Genomic DNA, 27,468 nt, shown 5'->3' on the forward strand with positions numbered 1-27,468 from the left:
AATGCATTAATCTGCAAGGACAACACCCATCAGCACTGGGCAGGTTTGGGTCATCCTGCTCATGCTGCACCGAGCCAGGCATCTCTACAGCCTTTCCAAACACATGCAGTGACCCAGCAAGAGTCGAGGTTCAGCCTCAGAGCACACCTGCAGTGTCCCAGCTCCACAGCTCCTGCAGGGCTGCTGCTGACCAGGTGTGGGGAGCTGACCCTGCAAAACCACAGGCTGCCCATGGCCAGGCAGCATTCTAAGCTCCAGCCTCCACAGGCTTACACATCAGCCTCAGAAATTCCTCCTGACTGTAACTTGGCACAAGTGCTTTGGGTTGGGGAAACACTTATTTCTACCAAATTTGGAATAAATCTGTGTAGATATTTCTGCTCTGCAGGAATGGAGAAGATGAATAAAAGAATTACTATTTTTTGTAAACAATACTTGCACAGTTGACTTCAATTTGAAAAGGACATTGCTATTACAACTGAAATTGTGAATATCATTGATACCAGCAACCCCAGCTTGTGTGAAGCTTTGTTCTACTTTTTTTTTTTTTTTTTCCTCCTCAAAGCAGTTTGTTTAATTCCAACAGGGGGTTCCACAAACAGAATATTTTTAGCACCAATAAAAAAACCACCATACAGCACGAGGCGTTGGTCTTGCAGACAGAATCTGTAAGCTGAAACCAGTGCCCACACAGTGCTACTGGTTTCAAGGACACACATTTGTAAGAAGTAGAGCTGTGCAGATGCTGCTGCAGAGCAAAGGCTGTGAAATGCTGTCAGTCAGGCCTTTGAGGGCTCAGAGAAACTAAATGAATCACTGCTACACTCAGATGTCTTTGGTCTAACTCCTCCTCGCCAACATTTTGATCCTGAGCACCACCAACCACTGTGTTCCACTGGGGAGTACTGGAAGCCACAGCCAAGTTAATCTGCCCTCTCCAGCACCACAGTAAGTTCTTCATCTCTTAGACAATGAATTTTAGGAACTGGTGGTGTGACAGAGTGACACAAAATGTTCCCAGTTAAGACATCTTGCTGTGTAACAACTTCCAAGATGTCTTGCTCTATAGTGATGGGCACCACAAGTACCCCCTGAACTCCAACACCGGTGGGGGTGAGCCCTTCTTCTACCCTTCCAACACAACACCCACAGTTCTTGGTACCTCCCAGAAACACACAGTCTTCAAGACCGATTTCAACTCTACAAAAGCTGCCAGAAGGACAAAGGGACTGCCATTTTTAATTCCTCAGTACCAGCTGCAACACAGCAGGGAAAGCAATAGGGAACTGGTAGCAAATCTGCTGTGTGAATACTGGGCTGGGGATAAATAAGGACAACTCCATTTTATACCTGTGTGGCCTAGGAATGCAACGTGAGAAAATACAACAGGAGTAAGGCCCCCAGTTTTAGAAAAGCATGTTTATGCTACAAGGCACAGTTTCCCTGCAGGGTCTAGCTGTGGCTCCAGCATAGGGCACAGGACAGTTCAGGATTGTGCACAGAAGACCAACTGAGACATTCTCCAAGCTGAGTGTTGCACCAAAAAAGCACCATTACAGCACCTGGAGTGGGCACTGCACGTGTTGGGAGGGCCCTGGTGCTCAGAGACTGATCTGTGCTGGTAAGCAGCACGCTGAGCCTGCTGGCACCACTGCAGCCTTCCTCCTGTAACTGGAAATTTGAAATTTGTTGCTGTCAATTTAGCCTGAGTACTGACTCCAGGACAGGCACATTCCCACCCTGTCCCGGGTGGCACACAAGCCTGCAGCCAGGGAATCACCACCCAATAACAGACTGCTGCTGGCCTTGGTAACATGCTAAATATAGCTGTATTTTCTGGCTTCTCGCAAAATGGAAGGAGTCTGAAGGACCATATTCATCTGCTTCTGTGCCAACTACAGCCAGCAGGGAAAAGCATATGGATTGCACTTTCGGAGGCTTGAAAAATGAATATTAAAAATAAATCATTAAAGGATTTTATAAGAGTATCTTCTCCCCATTTCTTCCCACACACTCCCCCACCCTTACAGTAGGCTGCTGGCATGTGATTGACTCTGTGTTGCCAACTTAAGTCATGCTGTGATGGCGAATACTGTAAATGGCTGGCATCTGACACCAGCTAACGTGACAGCAGCTTGCACTGCAACAAAGCCAGCTGTTTGGAGTGCAGCACTGACAGCAGCACACTGAAATCCAGTAGAAAAACCTGCATACACCTGGCTGTGTGGAGTTTTGCACCTTGTTATCTGCATCCTAGCTCAGAGGGATGCAAATAAGAGCATTCTGGGTACTGCACCAGGCTGGATGAATCTTCCCCAAGCATGTTGCACAAATTCTCTCCTCCCTGGCTGCTGAAGTGTGTTGTACTGTGCTGCAGAAATAATGCTCTGAGCACAAACCCCAGTGCTTGCTCACATGTGCCCCAGTAATGCAGTTTGTTACTTTAATCCCGGACACCAGTGAGGGGTTCCAGACACACATTTCTGGTTTTAATGACTGCACACCATGTCTCCCAATCACGAGCGGTTCTCATGTGAAAATCTTCAAGCTAATGCGGCTTTTCACACACTGGAGGCTGCAGTAGGTTAGTGCCCTGACTGTGCAGTCTTCTCCACAGACACTGATGACATATGCAATGACTGACAGCGAAAAGAATGAAAAGAGACCAAGCAGGAAAGGATTTCCATGTTTTGCACAAAACCAGGCACCAAAACACAGCTTGTCTACATTACTTTTCTCCGCATGAAGCAGCAGATTTCCACCTCCCCAAGAGGAACTCAGTGGGGAGGCACATTCAGAGATGTGCTGGCCCTGCTTACTCAGTGCCTGTCGCTCCAGTGCTGAGGCATGAAACGCTTTCTGCTTTCCATCCCACTCACCACATGCACACAAAGGCTCTCTCCTGGCCATGGATCCTTGCTCCTGCCACAGCCTTGCATGGCTTTCTCACCACAATACAACCTCAACCACCACGACGTCTGCTCCCCATTTGCAGGGCAGGCTGCAAATCCATGCCATAGAGCCTGAATTATCCAGCAACAATGGGTGGAAAAAAGTGGGAAGCTCAGGGTTGCAATCCCAAATCCATGCAGCACAACTAAGAACACGTACTGAGCCGCACAGGCTGCTTCAGGTCTACCCCTACTGCCACCTGCTCTGTAAGAAAAGAGAGGTCCTGGGAGGGGGAGTTGGTACCTGGTGCCCAAGCTCTAAGTCCTTCACCCATCCTATAAGGACTCGCAGCTTCAAAGCTACCCTTCCAGGACAGCATCATGTCTACTCAAGTGCTTTGTGTTCATTGCAGTTTGTCCACTGCAACCTGCTCCAGGACTGAGCATGTGGAATGCTGGCTACATGGAGTGGCTCATCCTGCCACCTCCAGTGCCCTGCATGGCTCATACAGCCACCCCCAATGCTGCACCTCTTTCCACACAGGGAGAGAGCTGCAGCATCAGAGGAAGGGACGTGGCTGTCCATCTCACTGCTGGATCAAACACCTTTCGCTGGCAAACATCAAATAGCATGGAAATAGCACGTTTTCAGGTGGAAAACAAAGGAGGAAATCAGCTGACAAGTCAGTCTGATCATTAGTGATCAGATACATCTCAGATAGGTGTTCATGCAGCCCACCTGTCACTCGCTGCAGTTCAAAGCCAGCCCTGAATACACCTTTATCTGCAACTCCCTTCTACAGGCTAATGAAATTTCAGAAATTAGGCTGCCAACCGAGTCAATGAGAACTGCAACCTTGCAACCTCCCTTGAACATTGACTCTGGCCCACTACATCAGGTAACTTCCACTTAAGAGCAATGCTTTCCTCCTAGCAGTGTTGGAGCAGCTCACTTTCACAGAGAAGTTTTAAAGTGCAATTATGTAGAAAGCACTCCTTGAATAAGTTCTCATGGAACTTAGACCCCTACAAACATCCTAAAAAGCAGGTCTAGAAGAATCTAGTGAAGTGACAAATTTCCCCATTGCCCACACAGATCACAGATTTTCTTTGTACCCATTACTTGTGTTTTCCAGACATAGGACTCCAACACATCAGTCTCCTCAGAGCTGATTTTCAACTGTGGTTTTGTTCTACTTGCAAAAGAAACCTAAAACTTCTGATTTGGGCCAGAACAGGCATTATTCCCTTCCTCCTTGAGGAAGGGCCCATACTTAAAGGCTGTGGTCACATCTTCTCCCCCTTCCTTAAAACTCTAAGCTCTAGACTATACAAACCATCCTCTTCCAACTCTCCCAGCACAGTCTCCAAGCTTTTCCTTAGGCTACTCCCCCAGTCCCTGCACTGTGCTCCACCTAACCCCTGACCAGAGCTATGCAGGTACACAGATTTTTTCACATGTCCTGCAGATGACAGTGCTGCTTTTACATTCCTGCATGCCATTTTCTTTCCTACTAACAATGTAACATTTTTTGATTCACTCTCAACAAGCCTTTCCCAGAACTACTCCAGTCCCAGCTATGCTGCACCCTGTGTGAGGCAGCTGATTCACTCCACTGTATTTCATACAGCTTTTATTGAACTCACTCGCCTTTTTATGGATTACTTTTCCAACCTGTCAAGACTACCTGCGACTCCACATCTGGTTCTCTAAAGAGTGTCTGTAGTTCCTCCCAGTTCAAAGCACCCTAGCAATTTAACAAGCATACTCTCTCTATTCCATCATTCAAGCCGCCAGAACAAAACAAAACTGAACAGTCCTGCCAAATACATCCTTCCAGACTGCCACTGAACAGAGTTTTCCAAGCTGTTGTGGATAGTCACATAAAAGTTTATCCTATGCTTTGTTCCCTGACTTGTCTGGAAGTGGATTTGTGCTGCGTCAAAGACTCCCAAATCTAATGCCAGCACTTCATTCTCACTCTCTGAAATAGCTCATCTCAAAGGCTTTCCAGTTCTACTGCTTTTTCTACTCCTTTTGGGACAGAGGGTGGGATTCTGGAGAGTCCATGCTCTGCACCCCTCCCATGCCAGCAGCTCTGCTTATACAGTATTGGGTACAAAGAAGCTGGTGGTCTCAAGTTACTTGTAACAGCAATAAAAAATACAGCACAGCTGGCTGCTGACATTTTTCAAATGCAGGTGTAACACCCATTTACAGAGAGCCCAGAGACTGCTGTTATGGTGAGGATCCTGCTGTGAATAGATCATAGCTGGAAAGAAAAAGCAAAATGTATCTTCTAGTTAGCATTACCAGATGGCAATCAGCCTCGAAGGCAAGGGAAGCAATACAGACTTCCTACCATACAGAAGTTTCAATTTCAATGTGTATGATTAAAAATGCTAGAGTTAAGGTTAATCTGGTAGTTTTCAGCTACGGATGATACAGACCCTGTGAAATGCATGTTCTAGCCAGAAAAATGTACAGTTCATAAATACAAAATTAGCTGGAAATAGAATTCAAACAGCCTATAAAGAACACAAAACACAGTTTTACAGTATCTCCAGGATGAGTTTTGCCTAACATTGAAATTCCCACCTCTGAGTATTAAGAGCCACCTCCCTGAGCCTGTGCAGACAGATGAGAAGAAAACTGCTAAAAACACCCCAGGTGTTACTTTGGCCCAACTCAGCTCCCCTGCAGCCACCTGAGAATCGTTTGCAGATTTTATGCTGTTCTGAACGATGCTCTGAGCTGCAGCAGCAGCATGTCAGCTCTGACCCAGGACTGCTGAGGTGAACAGGGACATGTCTTTTGCCAGGGTACAGAAGACAAGAGTCAGACCTGCCTCTCCACACAGCTTCAGTGGAAAAACCAGAATAGCTATCACAAGCTCCCAGGGCTACCAACGTTCCCAGCATTCTCAAGGCAGTCCCAGCTTGTCACTGAAACAGCAACAGAATTTCATGGCTTCATTGAATGTTAGGTCAAGCCCCTTCTGAGCAAGCCTAGACTTGATTTTGACTGAAATGAGTGAACCTTGATGTTTTGCATGATTCCAAATGAAAGCAGGTGACATTTGGCAGCCACGACAGGAGTTTTGGGTCCTTTTGAACTGAGAGCTCAAAGCAAAGCTCAATGGCACATGCAAGTGCAAGGCAGCTTGAAAACCCTTGAAGCACACCAAGCAGACACTCTGTTCACCCCACTGAAGGGAGGCTGGTACACTTTGCACAGTCCCAGTCTGCCCAGTTCTTCTCTTCCTACAGCTGTGGGGCAGAGCCTTGGGAAGACAACCAATGTTTGATCTTAAAAAACCCAAAATGTTATATCCCTCTGCGACTTTAAAAGAACAGGTCAGTGAAACACAACCACTTCAGTCCAGGTAGGGGCTAGCTCTGCGTCCAGGGAGTTAGAAAAATGCACAAGGAATGGAAAGCAAATACAATAATGCCTGTCTCTACAACACTGATGCTGCTCTTTGGTCTCCCACTGTGACTGTTCTGCTGGGACATTTTTGCTTTGCAGGGAAGATGGAAAGAAGGACACAGAAGGTAAAAAAAAGCCAGCATAATTTTTGTAAAAGGTATTCATGTCCAGAAAAAAAGCTGCCTACAGCCAGCTGAGGAGACTGCTGAACAAACACTGCTGAAGACCCATAACACTTCCATTCCATCTCTTTGTCATTCCAGCCTTTGTCTGTGGAAGCCAACTTCTACCACAGACACAAACTAAGCTGTAGGGGCTGTGTTGTGTTCCACAGGCCCAGGGGGATGTGCTGTGCTTGAAGGTCCTTTCCATCACAGGACTGGAAAGCTGTCCCTTGTCACCAACACACAATGACCAACCCCTGTGGCATGTGGCTGAGCTGACAGGGCTTTGGTCACCTCCTTACTGCAGATTTGGACAGGTCACCACCAAAAGGCATGTAACGGACAGCAGCACTTTTCCCAAGCAGGGAACACGCTTCCTACCACATGGCACAAACAGTTCAGCAGCTAATTTCACCAGTATATTAAAAATGTACACTGAGCCCATCACAGCTCTTCCCTCACACCAGGGTAACAGAGTGATCAGGTGCAAATGCTGGGAACAAACAGATGCAGAGTGTGGCCAAGCCTTACTGCCCATGCCAGTCCTTTCAAACAGTCTCTATAAAAGTGCAAAGCACTTGGACAGGGGGGTTTGCAAGATCAGATGTGCTCTGCTGGAACTCAAACACCCTTATCTAGGACTCGCTTTAAATCTGCAGCCTCAAAATGCTTGTCAAGCTTGTTTTTGTTGCATAGCTCAAAACAGAGCAGGAGACAAAAACAAAGCAGAAAGCAGCAGCATTCCTATGTCCTCACCTCCCTTTTTGGTAGCACCTTAACTGGTGACAGCCACTCACAGCCATTGCCAATCACTTCAAACCACTGACCTCGGCAGGCAAATGCAGCTCCAGAAAGAAACGAGCTCAAATACTATCACCCTGACATTTTAAAATATATTTTAATTAGGAACAGGGGGGACATGCAACTACTGCATTCCAGTAGACTCTAAGCAGCCACAGGCACTAGCCTAAATTCCCAAATCCTTATTCACCTGGCAATTAGGGAAGCTGAGAGCTGCTGTGAGTGAAGTTTTGCACATTGCTGAATACAGCAATGTTCCACTGAGTTTCCCCAGGACAGCACAAAGAGGTCATGGCTGTCCTCCTGCTTTCATGCAGGATTTTCATTCCAAGCTGTTTGTTATACTTGAAGGTTCTTAAAAACTCGGAGCAGTTATTTTGTTGGGGAAAAGCCCTGTAGCTCCTTCATTATATTTTTACATCTTGACAACTCTTTCCAGCTCTGTTCCCCTGCCAAGCTCTCTTCTTTGAGCCCAATGGCACGCTCTGTTATGCTCAATGAAAAAAAAGTATATTGATTTTAATGTTTTTGGTTTGTGGAACATTTTAGCTTGCTCCAAGCAATGGATAGTGTTTACCAAGCCCAAGAAATATATATTAAAAGAATACGGCACTGTTAAAGTATATTTTTTGAGTTGTAAAACCACAGAGCAGAAAAACATGTTTATCTGAGAGATTACTATTTCCAATAACAGCAATCTCATGCCACAAAAGACAGGAATAAAGACTTCATCAGGCTCTTTTCTTTTGTATCCACCAATACATTTTGATTATGCTGCGTTTGTGAACCATATCAGTCTGTTACCACCACATATTTGAAATGAGGTTTAAACAGAGTAGAAGTATCATCATTTAGAGTTCTGAACTGAGTATCTTTAACATCTTCCAAGTATTATTCCATTTCTCTCCTAGGTTCAGGAATGTTAAAAGCACAATAAAACAGGCTTCTTTAATACAGTATCAAAAACAGGCTCTCTCCAAGACAAATAAGACTTTACAGACTGGCCTGGCCACAGACCTGCTGAAGAAAATGATCAATAACAATTACAAAAGAAGACATTTAGTGTCCAGTACAGAGAGTAGGTTTAAGAGCATGTTTAGCCCTGGGACCACTGCATGTACAGGGTAGGATGTGGAGTCAGTAACATCCAGCAATGTTAATATTCCTGTGGGTTTCAATGTGGGACTATTTCTAAGTAAAAAACAAATCAATTCTACCTGGAAGATAGAAACCCTGGCAAACCATTGATTTTTCTTCTATAATAAATTACAAAAAAAAAGCCCATGCCAGCTCTCTGGAACAATACTGCACAAGTACTGTATTAAAAAAACACAACAAAACAAAAAACAAAAAAAAACCAAAAAAAAAAAAAAAAAAAAAAAAAAAAAACCACCACAAAACCCCAAAGAAAAACAAACCAAATTAAACTTCACATATGTCTTCTACCTTCTATCTCCCTTCTGATTGCTATTACACCAAGCCAGCATTTGAAAACAGCAAGTGCAGTTTCTCTTGTCCCTTAAACCATCTTTTCATTGTAAATCCCATAATCCAATTCTATAACTTTCACCAGATGAATCTGTCAAGGTCATATGGAAAGTTGATGCTTCTGACCTTCCTCTGCCTACAGTGTCTGTTGAATATTACAATTGCAGCAGGCAAGCCACACGTAGACAGAACCAAGCAAAGCACATTAAAGCCCAGGAGAATAAATGTTAAAGTGCTGTGCTCATGAATACAAATATCGGACATGTGGCCACCCCTGGAAGCCTCACGCCTCAGGTTTACACAAGGGAAAAGGCAAATAGGGAAGAGCAGAGATTGATAACTAAGTGTCTGACCCAAATCCTCCCTCCTGTCCTGCAGAGGGCAAAGTCATGCTCAGAAAACCTCATTCCTGCTGTGCTTCAGAAAGCAAAATGAAAATTGCAAGTAGAAAGATGTGGAGGTGGCAAGGTTTGGTTGGGGTTTTTATAGGAACTTGGCAGAATACGACCATTCCCTGAGCAGGGAAGGATGTGGCTGGGCTCTGCCACTCTGACTTTCCACACTTAGGTGTAAACACCAAGATATGTCACACCATGACACAACAGCCTCTCTGTGCAATAGCTCAAGCCATCAAAGACGGTGACTGCAGGGCAGCAGCAGATGCAGCAGTACAGGAGGGTGATGGCCTCAGGTGCCACCACAGGATTTGCTCCCTGACATCTGTCAGAGGCAGGGGTCTGGTGTTCCAAGGCACAGGACACCTTCCTGCTCTTGGCTAGGGTTTGCCCCACGGCAGAGAGCAAAGCCAGCTTGCCCTGCTCCTCACCCCGACTGCCCACTGATGTCCCCAGCTGCTTTCTCAGGCTACAGTTCAGTTCACCACAGACCAAGCTTTGCCCTCGTGCTCCTGTTTCAGCTACACGTGCCAGCCATATTTGTGCAATGTTTCCCCTCTGCTTTGGCTTTGCAGAGAAGCTACCAAGCTACCAGAAAAGGGCTGAATGTGTGCCACCAGCTCCACAGCAAAGACCCCAAAGCCTTCTGGGCCACGCCAGGCCTCAGATTTCATGCCCACGGTATAATGAACTCGCTGTTGGTCCAAGGATTAAAGGTGCAGATACAAAAGATACCTTCAAGAGAGCTCCTGCAGCCTGCTAGGCACAGCAGGGAAGGACCACACATCTCACACTGGCCTTGGCTTCCAAAGAGGACATTCAGGCCAAGTGACATTGAATCACAAACCTCCATCCAGGAGGCAGCAAAGCTTGAAGAGAAAGGAAGAAAGAGAAAAAAGGGAGAAACCAAACAAAAATAAGAAGAAAGCCTGTCTTGCCCTAGGCAAATATTCCACCTAAGTCAGCTTCTGCAGACTGATCTATTTAGTGAGTTGTTTATTACAGCCAGTAGCATATGCACATTTAAGTCAAAGTGGGGATTTTTCTCTTAAAAAACACCTTCAGAAGTGCTCTTTACAAAGTACCTGGCACTAGAAAGCAGATATGTGACCAATATTTGCTACCATCTCAAGCGAAATGGAGGTTAAGGCAGTGTAAATGCTTGTTAGGAGCTGAGCCCATGGAAAAGCATAGCAGGCTGCAGTGGCAACAGGACAGACCTTTTTTCACAGTGGCAAAGATAATACACTGACATCTCTACAGGCAAAAAGACAGTTTGGCAATGACAATCCTGGGATAGAACTGCAATTAGTGAGACATATTTAGGTGCAGGTCCCATGCACTAGTCACAAGTGCCATACAGGCAGCCAGCTTTAATGAACACTATGCCCAATTCTGTGCCAACATCTGAAAACCTGTTAATATATACAATGGATTTATTACAGAGCAAAACTTCTACCTGCTCTAATTACAGCACTGCTCACAGATGCCTGTTCCCACAGTCTGTCACATAGTCTCCTGAGGGTCTGTACAAATTCACACTCCCAACCTCACTGAGCCAAAGCAGATCCATGCTCTTGTCCTGCTCAGTTACAAAGTAACAAACCCTTTCCAGGAACAGTAAACCAACACATGCTGCAAACCAGAGCGCTCCAAGGAGGCTTTCTGTTCACCCTGCATTCCATGCTGACCTACATGGCCAAAACTTGGGGTCTGTAGGTCTCTACACCGACATACAGCCCAAATACACCAATATCTAACAAGAGTAGTCTGCTTTTTCCATGTGATGCCAGGAATGGGTATTAACTGATAATGCATTTTGCAGAAACAGTGATTTCAGCTGCTGAGAGGTTAAATTCCATGTAGCCACTGAGATCTGTTCCCTTCTGTGTAACAAGAGCCGTAGGACAGGACACTGAAAAGGCTGTATGCCTAGTTAGGTGGATGTATCCATTTACTCCTGTGGGACGCAACTTTTGGTCTGACCTAAATTCTCCTCTGAGCAGCACTGGTGTAAGTGCCAGAACAGCTAAGAAAGGAATGTGTCCTCCTGCATGTGCATACATGTGTGTCTGTCCATCCATCTGTCCCAGCTGACCAACAAGAATGGAACTGATCAGGGCTTTCCTTTCATTTGCTTGTTGCCTTGGAGTTCATGTTTTTAATAACTGCCAGATTCATTTACTTGGGTTTGAGAGCACAAGAGAAAAGCTGGGGGAGGCAGAGGCAACTAAAGTACATCCATGTGGATGTGCTTGCTTATTCAGACTTGAGGCACAAAAGCAAACTGATCAAATTACCATGGGGTTTTTCTGTCCTTCCTGTATTGCTGCTCTGCTTTCCAAACTCCTGCCCTAAGCTGCTTATCCTTGTCCTGTTCACCAACTGCAGTACAGACTTGCCTGAGATGCTCAACCTTTTGCAGATGAGGAGGAATGCAAAGGTTACGTTTTGAAGGCTATTTTCTATTAGAAAGCAATCTTAAACAACATGACTTCCTTAGGCAGCAGACACCTGATCTCATGTATTTTGCTTTTGCTACTGACAAGAGATATCTTCAGATGCAGCACAATCCCTTCCTAAAAGGGCAGCAAGAAAAAGACCTTTCACTGCCCTCACCAGGCACAGTCAGGATGAGTCAGCTGCAATGCAAATGTTCGTTTGTTTTTAGGTGGGATGGGCCCATACAGATGAGGGTAGGAGGGATTTTTTTTTCTGCAAGGAAGGGTGACCTTTCTTGAGGACATCTGCAGTCTCTCCCCCACGTGAGAGGAGTAGCTGCAAAGAAGCTCCAGGGTCATTAGCAAGTCTGGAATGCAGCAGGACCAGTGCCTACGTAAGCAAACACTCCAGCACTGCTGGAAAAATGCTCCAACTGGTTTAAACCAAGATAGATGGATTTCTGATAGGGCCCCGGCAGAAATCCCTGCACAAACTTTTTCTTCAAGTGCCTTTGATACAGGCCAAGAAGGACAAAGTAAGAAAAGTGCTAACACTTTCCCCCTGATTGGGCTAAGCACTGAAAGGATGCTTAAAATCATTCTCCAAGAATTAGCACAATCAAAATAGGAAAAAAACCCTCCAGTTTTGAGTAGTGTTTTTGTCCTACCTAATGTGAGCTCTATTCCAAGTAAAGACTTCTAAAGATTTTATATTACTGCGGACTCTTCAAAAACCCATGCAGAGAAACACAAAACAACAGTGAAAATCCTCTTAATTCAATCTGTGCTTTATCGCACAAGGCCGCAGCAGGGGATTTCTGGCTGTGGGAATACAAATACTCATCAATGCTACAGCTCAGGGTCCTGCTCCAATTACTACCCAAACAGCAAATGAGACAGTCCCAGCCTGAAGAGTTTTCAGTCTAAATACACCACACTTGGTGGAAAAACCCCAGGCAGCCAGGGGAAGCCTCAGCAACACCCAGACTGCATTCCAGCTGCTCTGTGCTGGGCTGCTGCAGCCCTGATGCCCAAAATGCCTCCCGAGCTCCTTCTTCCGGGCAGCCAGCCTGGCATCTCACCCTTTGCAGGGTGTTCCACCCTTTGCAGGGTGTCCCACCTCTGCAACGCTGGTTAAAAGTGATCCTGCCCATTTGTCTCCCACCCCACAAGGGATTTCATCCTCCCCGCCCCCAGCTCTCCCAAGGATGGTGCAGAGCAGTTTGAGGGGGTTTGGTGACAGGAGTGACACGGGCTGTGCAGGGCAATCCACGCCCTGCTGTGACACGCCAGCCAGAAGATGCTGACAGAGCTGGCAGCGACGGGTGGCCGGGGTCCCTACCACATCCTCGAGCTCCCCAGTCCTGCGGGAAAGTTACCTGGGGAGCTGCATCACTCCTCCTTCCCTCGAGGTCATCCCCTGCAGCTTCAGACATCCCTGCCTTGCTTTTATCAGCCCTGATGGGCTTTCCAGCTTAGAGCCCCAGAGTCACTCAGCCTGCCTGCCTCGCTCCAGCTCCCACCCTGCAGCACATCACCGAGGTTTTACAGCAACAGGATTGACACAGCAGGGAGTCAGAGTCTGCAGGAAGGTAACTGTGACTACATCTTCGTCTGCAAGGGCACCAGAGGCACTGAGAAATAAAAATGACTGCTGAAGCAACAGGAGAGGAGATCAAGACTTCTCAGTCTGCCTTGTACAGTCCCTGCAGACACTACAGCAGGGACAAAGAGGACAGGGGAGCTGCACTAGGGCTTAAGGACAAATAGGCCCAGACGGGAGGAGGAAACAGAGCAGAAAGGAAAAATAGGGCATTAGAGTAAGGCTGCAAGTCTTGCACCATCAGAGCAAGATTTGGGAGGGCTTCTGCATAAGCAGGAGTATCTTTTAACACCTTCCCCTACAATGTTCAGGAAGGAGCAACATTCCCTCCAAAGACACTCTCTGTCTTGAAAGTCTGCTGGTTTATGAAACAAGATTCCCCTCACAGGGAGAAAAGTTTTCCTTCCTACAGCTGACCTAAAACACCATCATCTTTTGCCATGCCTGGATGACTTTCCAAGCAGCCTTTAAAGGCTCATCTGTAAGTGTGGCTTTCAACTCCCCACGACCCTGAGCACTAAAGTGCTACTGCATGGGATGAAATGTCTAACCCCATGATGCTCTAGCTTTCTCCTGGCAAACTCCTCCTGGGCTTGCTATCTGCAGCATCACGTGGAAAGGACTCTGGGAGCAGAGCCCAAACACTGCACGCAGCACAACACTGCACAAACCAACCATTTGGGATCAAGGGCACATAATGGCTGCATGCCTCACCCATGCTCTGATCCTTTAGGAATGGACAGCAAGAGGAAGAAATGTAGATCAGTGGGATCAGCCAATACCACTGGGATTACACGCTGAGGTTTTGTATTCAAACTCTGCTCAGCTGAAGCAGGGCTCTTTAAGGACCTAATCTCCGTGTGACTGCTCCCAGCACCAGCCGTGCCCCTGTGGATAACAGGGACTTAGGGAAGGGACTTAGGGAAGCACAGTCATGATGGCCGTGGTCTCAGGCATGTGGGCTGCAACTCCACCATGTTAGTGCTGCCCTGGCCACCTCTGAACCCCCAGATACTCCACACTGTCCCAAATGCCCCTCTGTATAAGAGCTGTCTCCTCTCACAGTGCACCCAGAGCTGATCACAGCACCTAGAGTTCATAAGGCAAAGAAGGAGTAATGAGACAGAGTTAAAGCACCATATTTCAGGCTATTGGCTTAAATCCCCATCAGAACCTGGTGTGGGTACTGCTGGGCAGAGATGTGGACATCACTCAACTGTGATTCCAACACTCCTATTTGTAATGGTTGTTTTGGATTTTTTTTTCTGATGCCACTGCAGGAGAACAGCCAAAAGTCAGTGCTGTGTTAATGCAGAATATGGTCAGAGGCAAGATAAAACTTGGGAGACCATGCACTAGTCACCTGGGCAATGCACTGTGATACCACACCTATGCTGGAGTGCTAGATAAACTGTCTCTGGCTCCCCTTCCCAGAATTAAGCAGAATTTGCCTCATTTGTTAATGGTGCTCTGTGCACCTTCCTCTGCAAGGGGTGGGGGCCAGCAGCACGCCTGCAGCAGCCACGCTGGACTGGGTGGTGGGTCTTTCTCTCCACTGTGCAGCCAGACTAATATACAAAGTAGCTTTAAACATTCACATTCCACTGCTGCAAGAGGAAAACTTCTTCCCAGAGCACAGGCTGCCACCTTCCAAACAAGGTCAGAGACTGACCTCCTCCCCCACCGCCAATGACCTTATTAGCACTGATCATGGTTCTAATAATATCCCGCATTGTAAGCGGGCCATCTGCCGTAACATTTCACTACAAACTTGGGGAATTGCTTCATTTCAGTATGCTCATGCCCCAGCGAGCCAATTGTGCCCTCTCAGGAATATGTTTCCTCCTCACAGCTCTAAGCTGAATGTTGCAGAAAGGCACGTCCAGGTCTCAGCTTTCCAGCTTGGAGCTGAGGCATGCAGAGAACACCACTGAGCCATTCCCAGGTGCTGGCTTCAGACAGAGGAGGGAAAAACACAGAGTTAGTGGTTAATAATCCCTCATTCCAGCATCCAGCTCCTCTGACAGTGGGGACGTCAAGTAACCATGTCACTGAAATCCCAAACCAAGGCCAAACACCAACCAGATGTTCAGAGAGCCAGATGCAAAACCCAGGGCTCCCGAGAGACCAGCATTACCTTTGTGCCATTACTTTTTACTGTGTGGACAGCAGAAAGATTTTACTATCCTAACACATGAGCTATGGTTAAGCTGAATATTTTCACTGCCATTACAGAACAGAGGACCTTCCTAACAGGCAGGCAAGCTTACAGGACAAAGCAAGTTTGATAGCTACTCCTTTGGAAAGAGCCAGGGTTTGAAATGCTTACTCAGTTAGGACACCTGTCTGAAACACCCAGAGTCTTGCTACTACAGCAGCTCAGCTACACTCAGCCTTCAAAGACCTTTCAAAGACCTTTTTTTTTTTTTTTAACTGCTCCTGTGAGGTCAAAAAGTGCAATTAGGCACAGAGATCAACATTACAACACTTCAAAGCAGTATGCATCATCACGAGGCTCTGAAAGGTGGTTTTCCAAATCCACAGCCTTTCCTCTAATCAAAAGACTGTTATCAGACATGGCACGAGGACTATATGGGCGAGGAAGAGGGTCAGCGCCTGGGTCCCTGCTGTTTTATGAACAGCAATAAAACAGTATTAATAAGCCAGAAGTAAAACTGTGCCTGTATGGGGCAACATTCGCCCAAGGTCTTCAAAGCACTTATTTTAATACTAGCAAAACAATATTTATAGGAGCAGAATTTCAAAGCGCTCAGCTCCTCACTTGGAAATCTAACCACTTATTGAAATGCTCTGTGGGAGATGTCAGGCGACGGCTCTCCAAAAAGCCTGGCACATCTTGTTTATATTTGTTTTAAGGCTTCCAAACAGCTCAATTACATAAAAGCATGTTAGTTACTGCACCCTCCTTCAGAAGGGTGAACCAAGTGGCAGAAAGCTATTGTCAGCTAAGGGATTACATCAAACTGATGCTATGCCACTGAAGAAATCCACCAACTCCACATGCTCATTCAGGCATCTTTCACACCTCACCCCTAACTCATTTTGTTGACCTAATGCAACCAGGAGCAGTCTCTAGGTAGCTTCACTGACACTGCAGCAAGACAGGACACCAAAGCCAAGCATTCTCCTTGCCCCAGACTCTGCCTAGGCATAGAGACTTGTAGGTTTGGTGCTTCTATTTCAATCCCAGCGTTAGCTACTCTTACACATCAGGGCTGGAAGACATAATGCTTGAACTTCTTCCCTAGAAGAATTTGGCACTGCTGCTTTTGCAACATGGCACCATTTGAGGTGCCAGAGCTCACTGTACACACACACACACCCTTTTTGTGCTCCCTTGGCCAACTTCTGACTCACACAGCAGGCAGGGGTAAACGTGAGCACAGCCACTTGCTATCTGGGCCCAGCAATTCATCTCCCTCCTCCCTGTGCAGAGGAAGACCCTGGGGCTCACAGAGCATTTCCCTGCAGTTGTGCTGGGTCACAGGCATGGAGTTTGTGCTCGCAGCTCCCAGCAGGCTTGCCAAGACTGCAAACTCAAGGTGTGTGTGCATAAAAACCCCCAAAAACCAAAAGTGGCAGAGCAAACAACCGCAGGGAGCTCTCCCCCTTTACAGAGTGGCTGAGAAGATCACTTCCCATGTGCTAGACTTGATGCAACAGCTCACTCCAGCACAAGGAGCTCTTCGCTGCCTGCAGGAACTCTACAGCACTTAAAATCAGGTTTAAGTACTTTGCAGAACCAGAAACTCGTTCTGGAGGGCTTTGCCCTTCAAATGGGAAAGTAAGCCTCAGGAGCAGGAGGTGGCATGTCAGGGCCAGTGGAACACTGCAATATGCCCATAAAAGGTTTCAAAATGTATCCGCTTAAGCACACACAGAAGCTCAGAAGGGTTTAGAGTCAACATCCCGAAAGAATTTTTCTCCTGCTTTTTTAGGCAAGTGCGAGCAGCAGTCAGCACTTTACCATCATCTTCCCAACTAGAAACCCAAGGTTACTCTTGGCTAACATTAATAATGTAAAAGCTTATGAGTTTACCCTTGGAGGATGGTGGTTTGCTCACGCCACAGGGAGAAGAAGGAGGCAACACGAGCTGCAGGCAGAGGCCCTGCATTGCCAGGGCTGGCTGGTGAGGAAAGGAGAGGCGAGGCTGGCAGCAAAACCCCACTGCTGAATTTGCTTGGCCCATCTCCCTGAAGAGGCTAACCTCCAAAGTGTGGTTTCAGAACCAGTTTGTGGGCACAGCTCTGCTTTCCAACACGTACAAGGGGAAAAGCACACAAGTCTGAGGCCCAAGGAAAAGCTGTAATCAATTAATCAGCTGCAAGAAGACAGACAAGGACTGTGTCCTTGCCCTTTGCACTGGAAGTGCCTCCTAGCATGCCAGCCTCCTGAACCTGTCCCAGAGATACCGCACGTGAGCCTGGCACTCACACACAGACAACAGCAAAGGCATCTGCTCCTGTGTGGGCAAGCCCTCAGGAGAAATGTGGGGTCAGGAGGTCTGGGGCACAGATGGCGCTCTCTATCTACTGCACAGCAAATACCCAGTCACCAAATATCCACTCTCTGCAGGAGTAGGAACAATGAGCTGAGAAGAGAGCATCCCTCCAGGGTAGCACCAGAACTAGACTATGCACCAGGAAACCTACAGATATCTCACCTTTCCTGCCATGCTACCAGGCACAACACCATGTTTCACAAGCACGTGTCCTTGTAAATGTAAAGGCATTGTTCCCTGCTGAGGCTGCTCAGCTACAGAAAGACCCGGTGAGATAAGGACGAGGCCAATCTCTTTGCTCTCCATAACACACCTCAAAGATCACAGACAAGAATTCCTGTCAAGGACTCTGCCTTACACCTTTGCAAAGGGCTGGCAATGAGTAAGAGCTTCCTGCATCTCCCTGTCTATTGCTGTCCTTGCAGCACAGTCACCATGAAACACCAGCCTGTTCCCAGTTACACAAGTTCACCCCCCAGCAGCTCTGCAGAGAGCCAGGACCAAGGGAATTCCAGCTGCTGGACACTGTATTCAGTGCCTGAGGTGCTCTGTCTCCCTGCTAACCCCGTCACAGTGGCAGCAACATGCAATAGAGAAGCAAGGGGACAGCTCAGAGCAGCAACCCTCTAAACCATGACTGCAAACACCACCAGTGCTCATCTGCCACGGTTCAGCTGTCAAAAAGTCACAGATAAATGAAATGAGACTACTGGGCCATCAGAGAAACCATTGGATAACACCAAACAAATCCAACATGCTGTGCACAGACCTCTGTCCCGCAGAAAGATCAGCTAGGCAGATTAAAGAAACAAGGTGCATCCTTTCCCTGGAAAGCTGAACATGCCTAGGGAGGTCACACATCTTCAAGCAACCAGCCTTAACCCCACAGAGAGCATCTGCAGCCCAGACACTGGGGCAGGTCTGGGAGATGCTCAGCCACAGGCAGTGCCAGGTGAACCTCTCCATCAGTGCTCTCTATTTCACAGATGTGCCAAAAACTTCTGAAGACACTACAGAGAGTACAGACAGCATATGTGCCAATAAAATTAAGCTGTAAAAACATGCAGCTTGTTGCAAACCATAGACAAAAAGGGATCAGGCCTAAATTATTTTTCCCCCACAAGCTCGCCTATTCTCCTTGAAATATCAACTTACTTCAGAGACAAATACAAAGAGAAATACAGAAATTAACAGAGAAAGACAGAGAAACACAGCACTAACACTTTTTATAAATAAAATTGAGTCTAAATACATTTTTCCTCCCTTTAAGTTGTTTGATTTGGTAGTTATAACAAGCACTTATGACATGCCATAAGACACATAAGCATCCAGAGTGGACAGAAAGCTGCTGCAAATCTACCTTTGCCACACAGGTAAGTGGCTGAATGACCAAGGGAAAGTGGATGTTTGTCACACAGGTGACTTGGCTCAACACTGTTCTTGTGGAATATTTACATCTCCATCACACTGAGCTGAGACATGGAGTCGGAATGTCTCCAAAAATATCACCATGGCTTTGTTTGCTTTCTTCTTCCTCTCTAAAAGTGTAACCATATGCTAAGTTTAGTGGGTGTTTTCAGTTGTTTCCTAATCTGGAGTTTATTTAAATTAAAAAAAAAAAAAATAGATTTGATTGCCAACCAGTATGTCAGAAATAATTCTAGTCAAGTCAGCATAAACCAGGTACAAATTAGCATGAAAACTGTGAGGAACAGCCTCAGGTATATCAGTTTCAAGATCATATAGTACATCCACTGCCCAAGCAGTGTGCACTTTTTAGATTGCTGTGGAATTTTAAATATTATTACCAGAGAGTAACATTTCTTTTAGAAAACAGACAATTTAGACAAAATTACTTTTAACTTCTTTTTATGCCTGTTCCCAGAAAACTTTTCACCTTCTTTTTATGGAGTACTGCTTTGAAACGTGCAATAGTTTAACAATGTTTTCCACATCAGACCTCCCAAAGTCAAAATTCACATTACTGAAATTTTTCACCCCACTATTTTCCATCTCAAAATGCTCTTTGAAGCTTCCATTCACATCAGCATTCATGAAGAAAATTTTAAATCCCCTGACCAGCAAAAAACCCTAGCCCACACTTCACAAAGCTGTATTTGTCAATTTTTTTAAACCACAAGTCCTCAGTGCAGATACCCAAACTGTGAACAGTATAAATCAAAGCCTCTGTGAACATCTCATGTGCATTAACTATATATTTTTATATAACATGTCGCCATCTCCTAATGCCCCACCTCTCAGCTCTCTGACCCATTAGTGACCAAAGGTGATGCTTTTTTTCCCTCCTGACAACATCAGAAACTGAAAACACAATCAAACAAATTGCTGGCCAGGAACTAAGAGTCAGACAAGCTCATATCCTGCCCTCCTGATCCAGCCTGAATAGGAAAGTTAATGACTTGATGAGCAGCCCACCAAAGTGCCAAAACAAACCTTTGTAGGAATTGCCATGAGCCAGCAAACCGTGTCCCAATCCTTACAAAAAGCACTGGCTGTGCACGGGACAGTGAACACTGATCCTGGGAGAGAAACAATGAATGCACACAGAGCCCACCTGGATTTACAGAGGTGACATGACATTCCTCTCCTTTGCCTAGAACATCTCTGAGGTGCCACAGGACCTGCCTAGGAGGTACCAGAGAGCTCTGGCCACTGACCAGAAGCCCTTGTAGTCACTTCTGGAAGCGGGGTGGCCCAGCACAGCCAGCTCTTGTGCCTCTGGATGGCCCTGAAATCAAGCAGTGCACTCTCCTGCCATTTACACAAATTAATTCAGAGAACACTGCCTTCAGAATAACAAGGAGGGATGCACGAGTAGAGTGAGAGCTCTTTTGGCATCTGATTCAAATTGCAGCTTCTTGCAAGGAACTATTTTTAAGTTTTGTATCAATCTGCTTGAGAAAGGTTCCTTCTGCTGCCTACAAATGTGCAAACTCCCCCTTCAAAGAAACACAGCCCAGGACAGCAAGATCCAGCCTTGCACTTCCAACCCAATCAAGACCAGATATTTCACGACCAAAGCATTGCACAACACACACTGTTCTGGTGACTCCCACCTGAGCATCAGTGAGGGCCCCCATTACCTTCAACGAGTCCTGTGTGTTTTTCACAAAAAATTACAGGTAGCAAAGCACACTGTTACCTGTGAAACAACCCACACTGAGGCAGCCTGACTGCTTCTTGGAAGCATTACTGCTTTTTCCACTGCAGCAGGGTGGAACTGCTATAGGAGATTAAGGAAAAAAAGTGGGGAAAGGGCAATTCAGTAAGTGCATGGACGCTGCGCATGACCTGACCAGTGAGGTGAGACCATTGTTTGCTCAGTTATCAGAAGTTCCTGTATGAAAGCATTGTTCAAGCTTAAGAGGTCTGTGAGGAAAAAAAAAACCCAACAAAAAACCAAGCAACAGCAGCACACAATGGATGCAGATAAGCAACGTCTGAACAAAGCCCTGGGCGGCTGCAAGACAACGGGAAAACTTATTAGCCACAAGCATCCTATATCCTGCCTGCAATAAAGCAACACAGATGTTCTGCTAATGCAGGGCATGAAAAGAGAGCACTAGGCAGCCATTGAGCCCTCCACAGGAGAGAGGGTCAGTGTTCCACAGCTGTTGGGCACAAAGATATCCAAAGGATGGGCACAAAAGGGTGTGAGATCGGTAAGGGTGGGCACCCTTACAGCCATGAGCCCCTCAAGGTGTCAGCAAACGGGGCTCTGCAAGCCCAGCTCTGGCCCAGGAACAGAATCACCACTGATTGAGGGTTTAGTCCCCATGGGGGTTTATCTCCACTGGGAAATGCGTGGCCTTAGACACACACACAAACTCAGGCTGCAGCACTGGGACTGCAGCCCTCCGTGGCACAGGGGAACAGGGCCCTGTCCCCTGAGAGCTGATGGATCTGAGGCTCTGAAGGATGTGCTCCAAGACCCACCTGCTTGTCTCCAGAGAGGGCACATAAACAGCCCCATCACCTCTGGCCAAATGCTCTGCACAGTCAGACCTCTCCCCAAAGACAGCTGTCAGCCCTCCATGAGGCTTTCCTAAGTCCAAAAAACCTGTTCTCTGGAAAATTCAGGCCACTTAACCAGCACGTACTGGACATCTGCTACTGTGTCAAGAGGCAACTGCAACCAGAACATTATTTAACAGCCAGGAAACACTGAACTGTAGAGGATCACACCCTTCTCCTTCCCCTGGTGTTTTGTTTTGTTTTGTTTTCTCAACATGGTGTTCCCCATCCCACTGCTGAAGTGGGACAAGTGTTTGCTCACTCCAGTGGGTGAGATTTGAACCCTAGCTGCCCATGGATTTGGTCTTGCACACCATTCCAGCCCCAGCTGTGCAGACAGGGGCTGGCACAGGGAGCCTGGGTGTGCTGCAGGAGCTGCACTGCCAACAGCACACGTGGGGATGTGTCACACACGGGGTGACAGCACAGCCCAGAGCCCAGCCAGGCTGTACAGGGACACCGCCCCAAGGTGCTGCAAACACCAGTAAGGGGCACAAAACTACCCTTCACAGCCCTCCTTTCCGTTCACAAATAAACACTATAAAGTATGAACATACTAATGTCTTCATTAAAAGTATCTGCACTGCCACTGGCTACAATTCAAAAGTTTCAAGGGCATAAAGAACAAGATTTTTTTTCCCCCTTCAATAAAAAAAAAACATGTTTGTCTCTTACTGTCAGCAAACCAGCAATGTAAATGAACATTTGAAAGTCACTGTATAACTAAGAGCCGTTTCATATAATCAGATTAAAAAGAGAAAACCAAATGCAAACAGAAAACTTAAGCTTCTCAGAAAAAGAGAACAGAAATTAAAATATGAAGAGGCCACTAACAGGAACAAAATGGGTAAACCAATGTTAGTCCAGATCCAGTCCTGGCCTGAAACCCTGCATATATAATTCTACCAGTTCTGTTACTTACTATGCTCATTAAAATAAACACAATTTTTTTCAAGCAACAGTTGAAGTTCAAGGGAAAACTTTTAAGATTATATATATTATATATATTTTCCAGACTCTTTCTAGAATTTTTAACAGGTTACTTTGGTCAAAACATTAAACACAGTGTCAAGAATTCTCATTTGCTGTCAGTTATCCATATGATCTCAGAGTAAAAACTTTTGAGGAGTCATACATTTGTGGAAAAGAAAAAAAAAAAAGTGGATCTTCATATCCTCATAACCATGGTGAAGTGAAGCCAGAAAGAGATGCCCACATCCTCCTCTTGTAAACCCCTGCACTCCTCACCCTGACTAACAGTCCAGGTCTTTGGTATTTTTGAAAGTCGCCCTTGGAACTCCAGCAGGGACAAGCAACCAAGAGCCATTTATTGCCTCCAAAATCGACTCTGCAAGGATTAGCAGCAACCTCAAGGCTCAGCCATAGCTCCAACAGGCCTGGCAGAGCATTCGAGTTCGTGTGTCCCTAGCAGAAAGCAATTTCCCAATAGCCATTTCTGGAAATGTTGCTCTCCAAATATTTTGGCTGGTCCTCATCCATAGCATAACCTTAAAGTGCATTTGCAACTTTGTCTCCGGGAAATACACGTAAAGCTGATTCATTATCTTAAAATGCTGCTTTCATTTCTGCTCATTAAAAGCACATTTCAGATCCCTGCACCAAATGCACAGTTGACGTGATCTGGACACTCAGAACCGGGTTTCAGTTCTCTCTACTTTTCTTATTTCATTTGCTGCCCACAACCTGCGTTGTCTGTCTCAGGGACAGCTATACCAGACCTGGAAAACGCCCTGGATAAAAATCCTCTCTCCCTGCAAAGCCTGGCAACTCCAGGCAACCGCATGTCAGACTCAGCCTGGATTTCAGGAGCAGCATCCTCCTCCCTCTGCAGACACAGAGGGATAAACAGCTGCTCTGCACATCCCACACCCCTGCAGAGCACACCGAGCCACTGGGGAAGGGAGAGAAAAGCAGGGAAGCTTTAGGGTAGGTAACGCACGCGTTGCAGTCCTCACCTTTAGGGAGTCAAAGCAGGCAATAACTCGACCATTTTCCACATGGCAACTCCGTGACGGATGGGCGAACTTGCACTCTGCATCAGACCGAGAACAAGTCCCTCTCTGAAACTCTCGACACACTTCTAACGTCAGCCATTTTGTATCACGAACCAGGGAAACGTTTACAGCCATATTAAAAAAAAAAAAAACCAAAAAATTAAAATGCGAAAGCGATCGCCACCCCCTTTCCTCGGGGTAATGTTTACTGCTGATCTTTTTTTTTCTTCTTCTTCTTCTTTTTTTTTCTTTTGTTAAAAAAGGGTAAAAAAGTGAATTCAAGTTAAAGGTGAAGAAATAACTAACTTGTTGCTTTGGTAGAACTCCTATTCATCAGCACTTAGGTTTTTTTCATTTAAGTCAAATCGTGTTTCTTTAAACAAGAATTAAACATAAAGCCAATCATAAAATAGAAATCTTATCAGAACAACTGAAAATCAAATTAGAGGCCAGCTCCTAAAAGTGCAATTGTAGAAGTTAAAATACAAGTGTTATATTTTGTGCCACTGCCAAAGTTACTTGCAAATAACTGGCAGACTTTCAAAAGAATTCTGTGCTCTCCAGTTAATGGTTTCAATTATTCTTGCAAAAAGCATATGCTGCTGGCAGCACTTCAGTTTGTGGAATGGTCTCGGTCCTTGGGGAGAAAACTTCGGGTTTGCTTTTTTTTTCCTTCAATTTCTTGCTTCTAAAAATTATGGTTCACGAGCATCAAAACAGGCGAAAAGATGTCTGATTTTTTTTTTCCTCTTTCTTTTCTTTTAAATATTTGCTACATAGTCGGGGGAAGGAAAAAAAAATAAAATGGCTGAGCGAGCTGCGTGTAAATGGGGAGCCAAAAAAAAAAAAAAAAAAAAAAAAAAAAAAAAAAAAAGGGCAAGGCTGGAGGAGCCGCCGTCAGGGCACGGACCGCAAGCAACGCCGAATTAAACAGAGAGGGGGGGCGAGGGGCAGAGAGAGGCAGCCCTAGACAGAAATCCAAGCAGCGGTGGCTTCAGGAAAGGCACTTTTCAGCAACCTGCAGGAAAAAGAGAAATAGAATCAGCCAGGAGCCGGCGGCCCCGCTCGGGCGGGCGGGCGCGGGGCGGCGCCGGCGGCCATTGCGGGCACGAGGGCACTGCCCGCGCCGCGCTGCGCATGGGAGGCGCCGCCGGCCAATGGCGCTTGCCGTTACAGCGGCGCCCGCGGGCAGCCGACCAATGCGAGGGAGCGTTTCATAGGGCGGCGGTGGGTGCCCGGCGCACGCCGCAGCCCCGGGACCCTCCGGGAGCGGCCGGGACGGGACGGCCCAAACCGCGGGCGGCGGGGGGGGAGCGCCACACAAACCCGCCCAGACTGCGGGGATACGGCTTGCTCTTCTGTATTATTATTTTTAAATTAATATTAACTAACCCACCCCTCTTCTGTAGGAAACGCTCGGGCAGGAAGAGCAGCCGGTGGGTTTCCTATATACAAGGCTCCAGCTCAGCCCTGCCCCTCCAAGGTGTTCCATTAAACCCGGCGCTGCTCCTGCCATGGCACATGGAGACAAATGACTGCTTCGCTATGGATTCGGAGCCTACAAAACTGAGAGCAAACCCGGCAGCCACACACACACATACACACACGGAAAAAATTAACTCATTGCTCACAGCTGTAGTTTTCCACCAGACCAAAGGCAACTCGGATTACTCCGACTCCAGCAACTCGTGTTATACAACAAACAACTTTCAATGCATTCCAGTTGAAGGCTTCCTTGGCATCCGCTAAAATGTTAAGCTGTCCCTAGAGTCTCCCATTCTAATATTAGCTGTACCACTGCCGCCTGATAGGATTGGGCTGTTTCCAAGTTCCCAAAATCCAGCCCTTTATCTTCCTAAAGTACGACCGTCCACTTCTGCGAACATTTGACAGGCACAGGATGTTGCCTGTGTGTGACTGCTATTAAGATTTCGAGCTTTCGTAGGAGAAGAGCCTTCAACTACAAAAAAAGGAAGCTTAAATTCCTCTTTTATTATTGGTGTGTTATTGCAATTACACTGATCAGTAACTGAAACCTACTGGAGCTGGAAACAATGGAAACAATGCTACTAAGGAAGAAGTGTGGGAAGAGGCTGTCAGCAGCAGCAGGGGGTGGGGCACAGAGGCTGTTTGATTCACAGATCGAATTATTTCAATTTAGAAAGAAACAACACTTGTTAAACCTACACTTGCAAGTACTTTCGAGGCTTAATTAGGCTCAAGTTGATAACAAAACCTGCCCGGATCCCTGCAATCCAGCTTGAGGCATCAGCACAAAGCTTGGTTTAACCCATGCTTCTGGAAGGACCTTTGCATTTCTGCACATCAAGTGGGGAACAGAGACTGCAAACGTCATATTTGCTAAGCGTGTTTTAAACTTCAAAGAGAAGGAAAAAAGGTACATCTAACCGTGCTCGTGTCTTTTGGGTTTTGTAAAGAAGAGATGCTCTAAATCAATTCCAATTTTGCAAACAGGGCAAATCTATATAAGAATCCCATTCACTGATATGCGGGCTCCCTGTTCAAATGAGCTCAGAAAGCAAAAGAAAAGAAAAGATGGGCAGAAACCTTCTGCAGGGAGCTAAGGACTAGCTGGGTGCAGCTCTTCAAAACGAGCTAGAACAGGTCAGATATGGGTGGGGATTAGAAAGAATGCACTCTCAGAAGTTCTTGTGAGCAGACTGAAATACAACCATCTTGTGGATTAAGTGCCTGTTCCACAGCTACAGACTCCCAAGGGAAGTGAGGGTCTGCTAATGCTGGGGATAGAACATGATGGATCTGACTTAACACCATTACATCAAACACCAAGATGCCCAAACAGTGTAGTAACATCTGCCCTTCCCAGCCCTTCAACCTCAAGAAATCCCAATGTAACAAACCAAATGTTGATCTTGCTCTCAAGCACCTCAGTAGCACACACTGCCCACAGGTACGTGGCTGCACTAAACTGCTCAGTCCTCAAAATCAAGGGCATCATGTTAATGAAAAATAAAATGAATTCTACAAAACATCGAACTACAAATATCAGAACATTCAGACACATGTAACACAGTGGATATGTTTCTTTACAACCTGTGGGGGAGGAAACAAACCCACTGATGGAAACTGCCCCTGCCCCACACCCTGCAGAAGGGCCACACTCATCAGTGCAACATCCAAGAGACAAGAAATTTTCTGTGCTATGGAAACAACCCACCTCCCTGCAGAAGGATTGACTCATCTCAGACCCTGGCACTAGAGCTCCTGTACTGGAGGGAGCCAAATTAATGAATACATTTTTCATACTGCAGTTCTGCACCTGGCAGAGCACAGCAGCAGCAGCAGCACACACTGCCCCATCACTTGTTTGCTGGGCACTCAGGAGAGCAGTTAAGCACATGCTTAACTCTGAGCATGCCAACAGTCTTTCTGGAAAGAAAATCTGAAGCATGTACTTAAGTGCTTTGCTGAATCAGGGCCTAAATAAATGAATCTGCTTCACAGGTTTATCAGGACCGGGAGGCCGGCAGTCATCGTGTTTCAGCTTACACGGTCGCAGCGCAGAGGAGCACGAGTTAGGCTTTTCTGCAAGTCAACAAATACAGTTCTGTCAGTGTTTGGATTGCTGCAAATCCCTCTCGGTGTGGTCACGGGGAAGGCTGGAAAGGCATGCATGCAGGGCTGACATCACTGCACGCTG

At 46.4% G+C, this 27,468-nt stretch overlaps 1 protein-coding gene across 4 annotated transcripts in view; it reads right to left on the reverse strand.

The window, feature by feature from the left end:
- MBNL3 (muscleblind like splicing regulator 3) overlaps positions 1-24,986 on the reverse strand; it is a 59,935-nt gene extending 34,949 nt beyond the window's left edge. For all 4 annotated transcript variants that reach the window (XR_014592522.1, XR_014592523.1, XM_083884034.1 and 1 more), the window contains exon 1: positions 23,748-24,986. Coding sequence is in view for 2 of the 4 variants with exons in the window: in XM_083884034.1 (XP_083740160.1) it covers positions 23,748-23,921 (174 nt within the window). In the remaining 2 variants the exon portion in view is untranslated. The remainder of the gene's footprint in view (positions 1-23,747) is intronic.
- Between the last annotated feature and the right edge of the window lie 2,482 nt (positions 24,987-27,468).

The sequence above is a fragment of the Zosterops lateralis genome (assembly GCF_965231275.1).
Source record: "Zosterops lateralis genome assembly, chromosome: Z".
Classification (NCBI taxonomy): Eukaryota; Metazoa; Chordata; class Aves; order Passeriformes; family Zosteropidae; genus Zosterops; species Zosterops lateralis.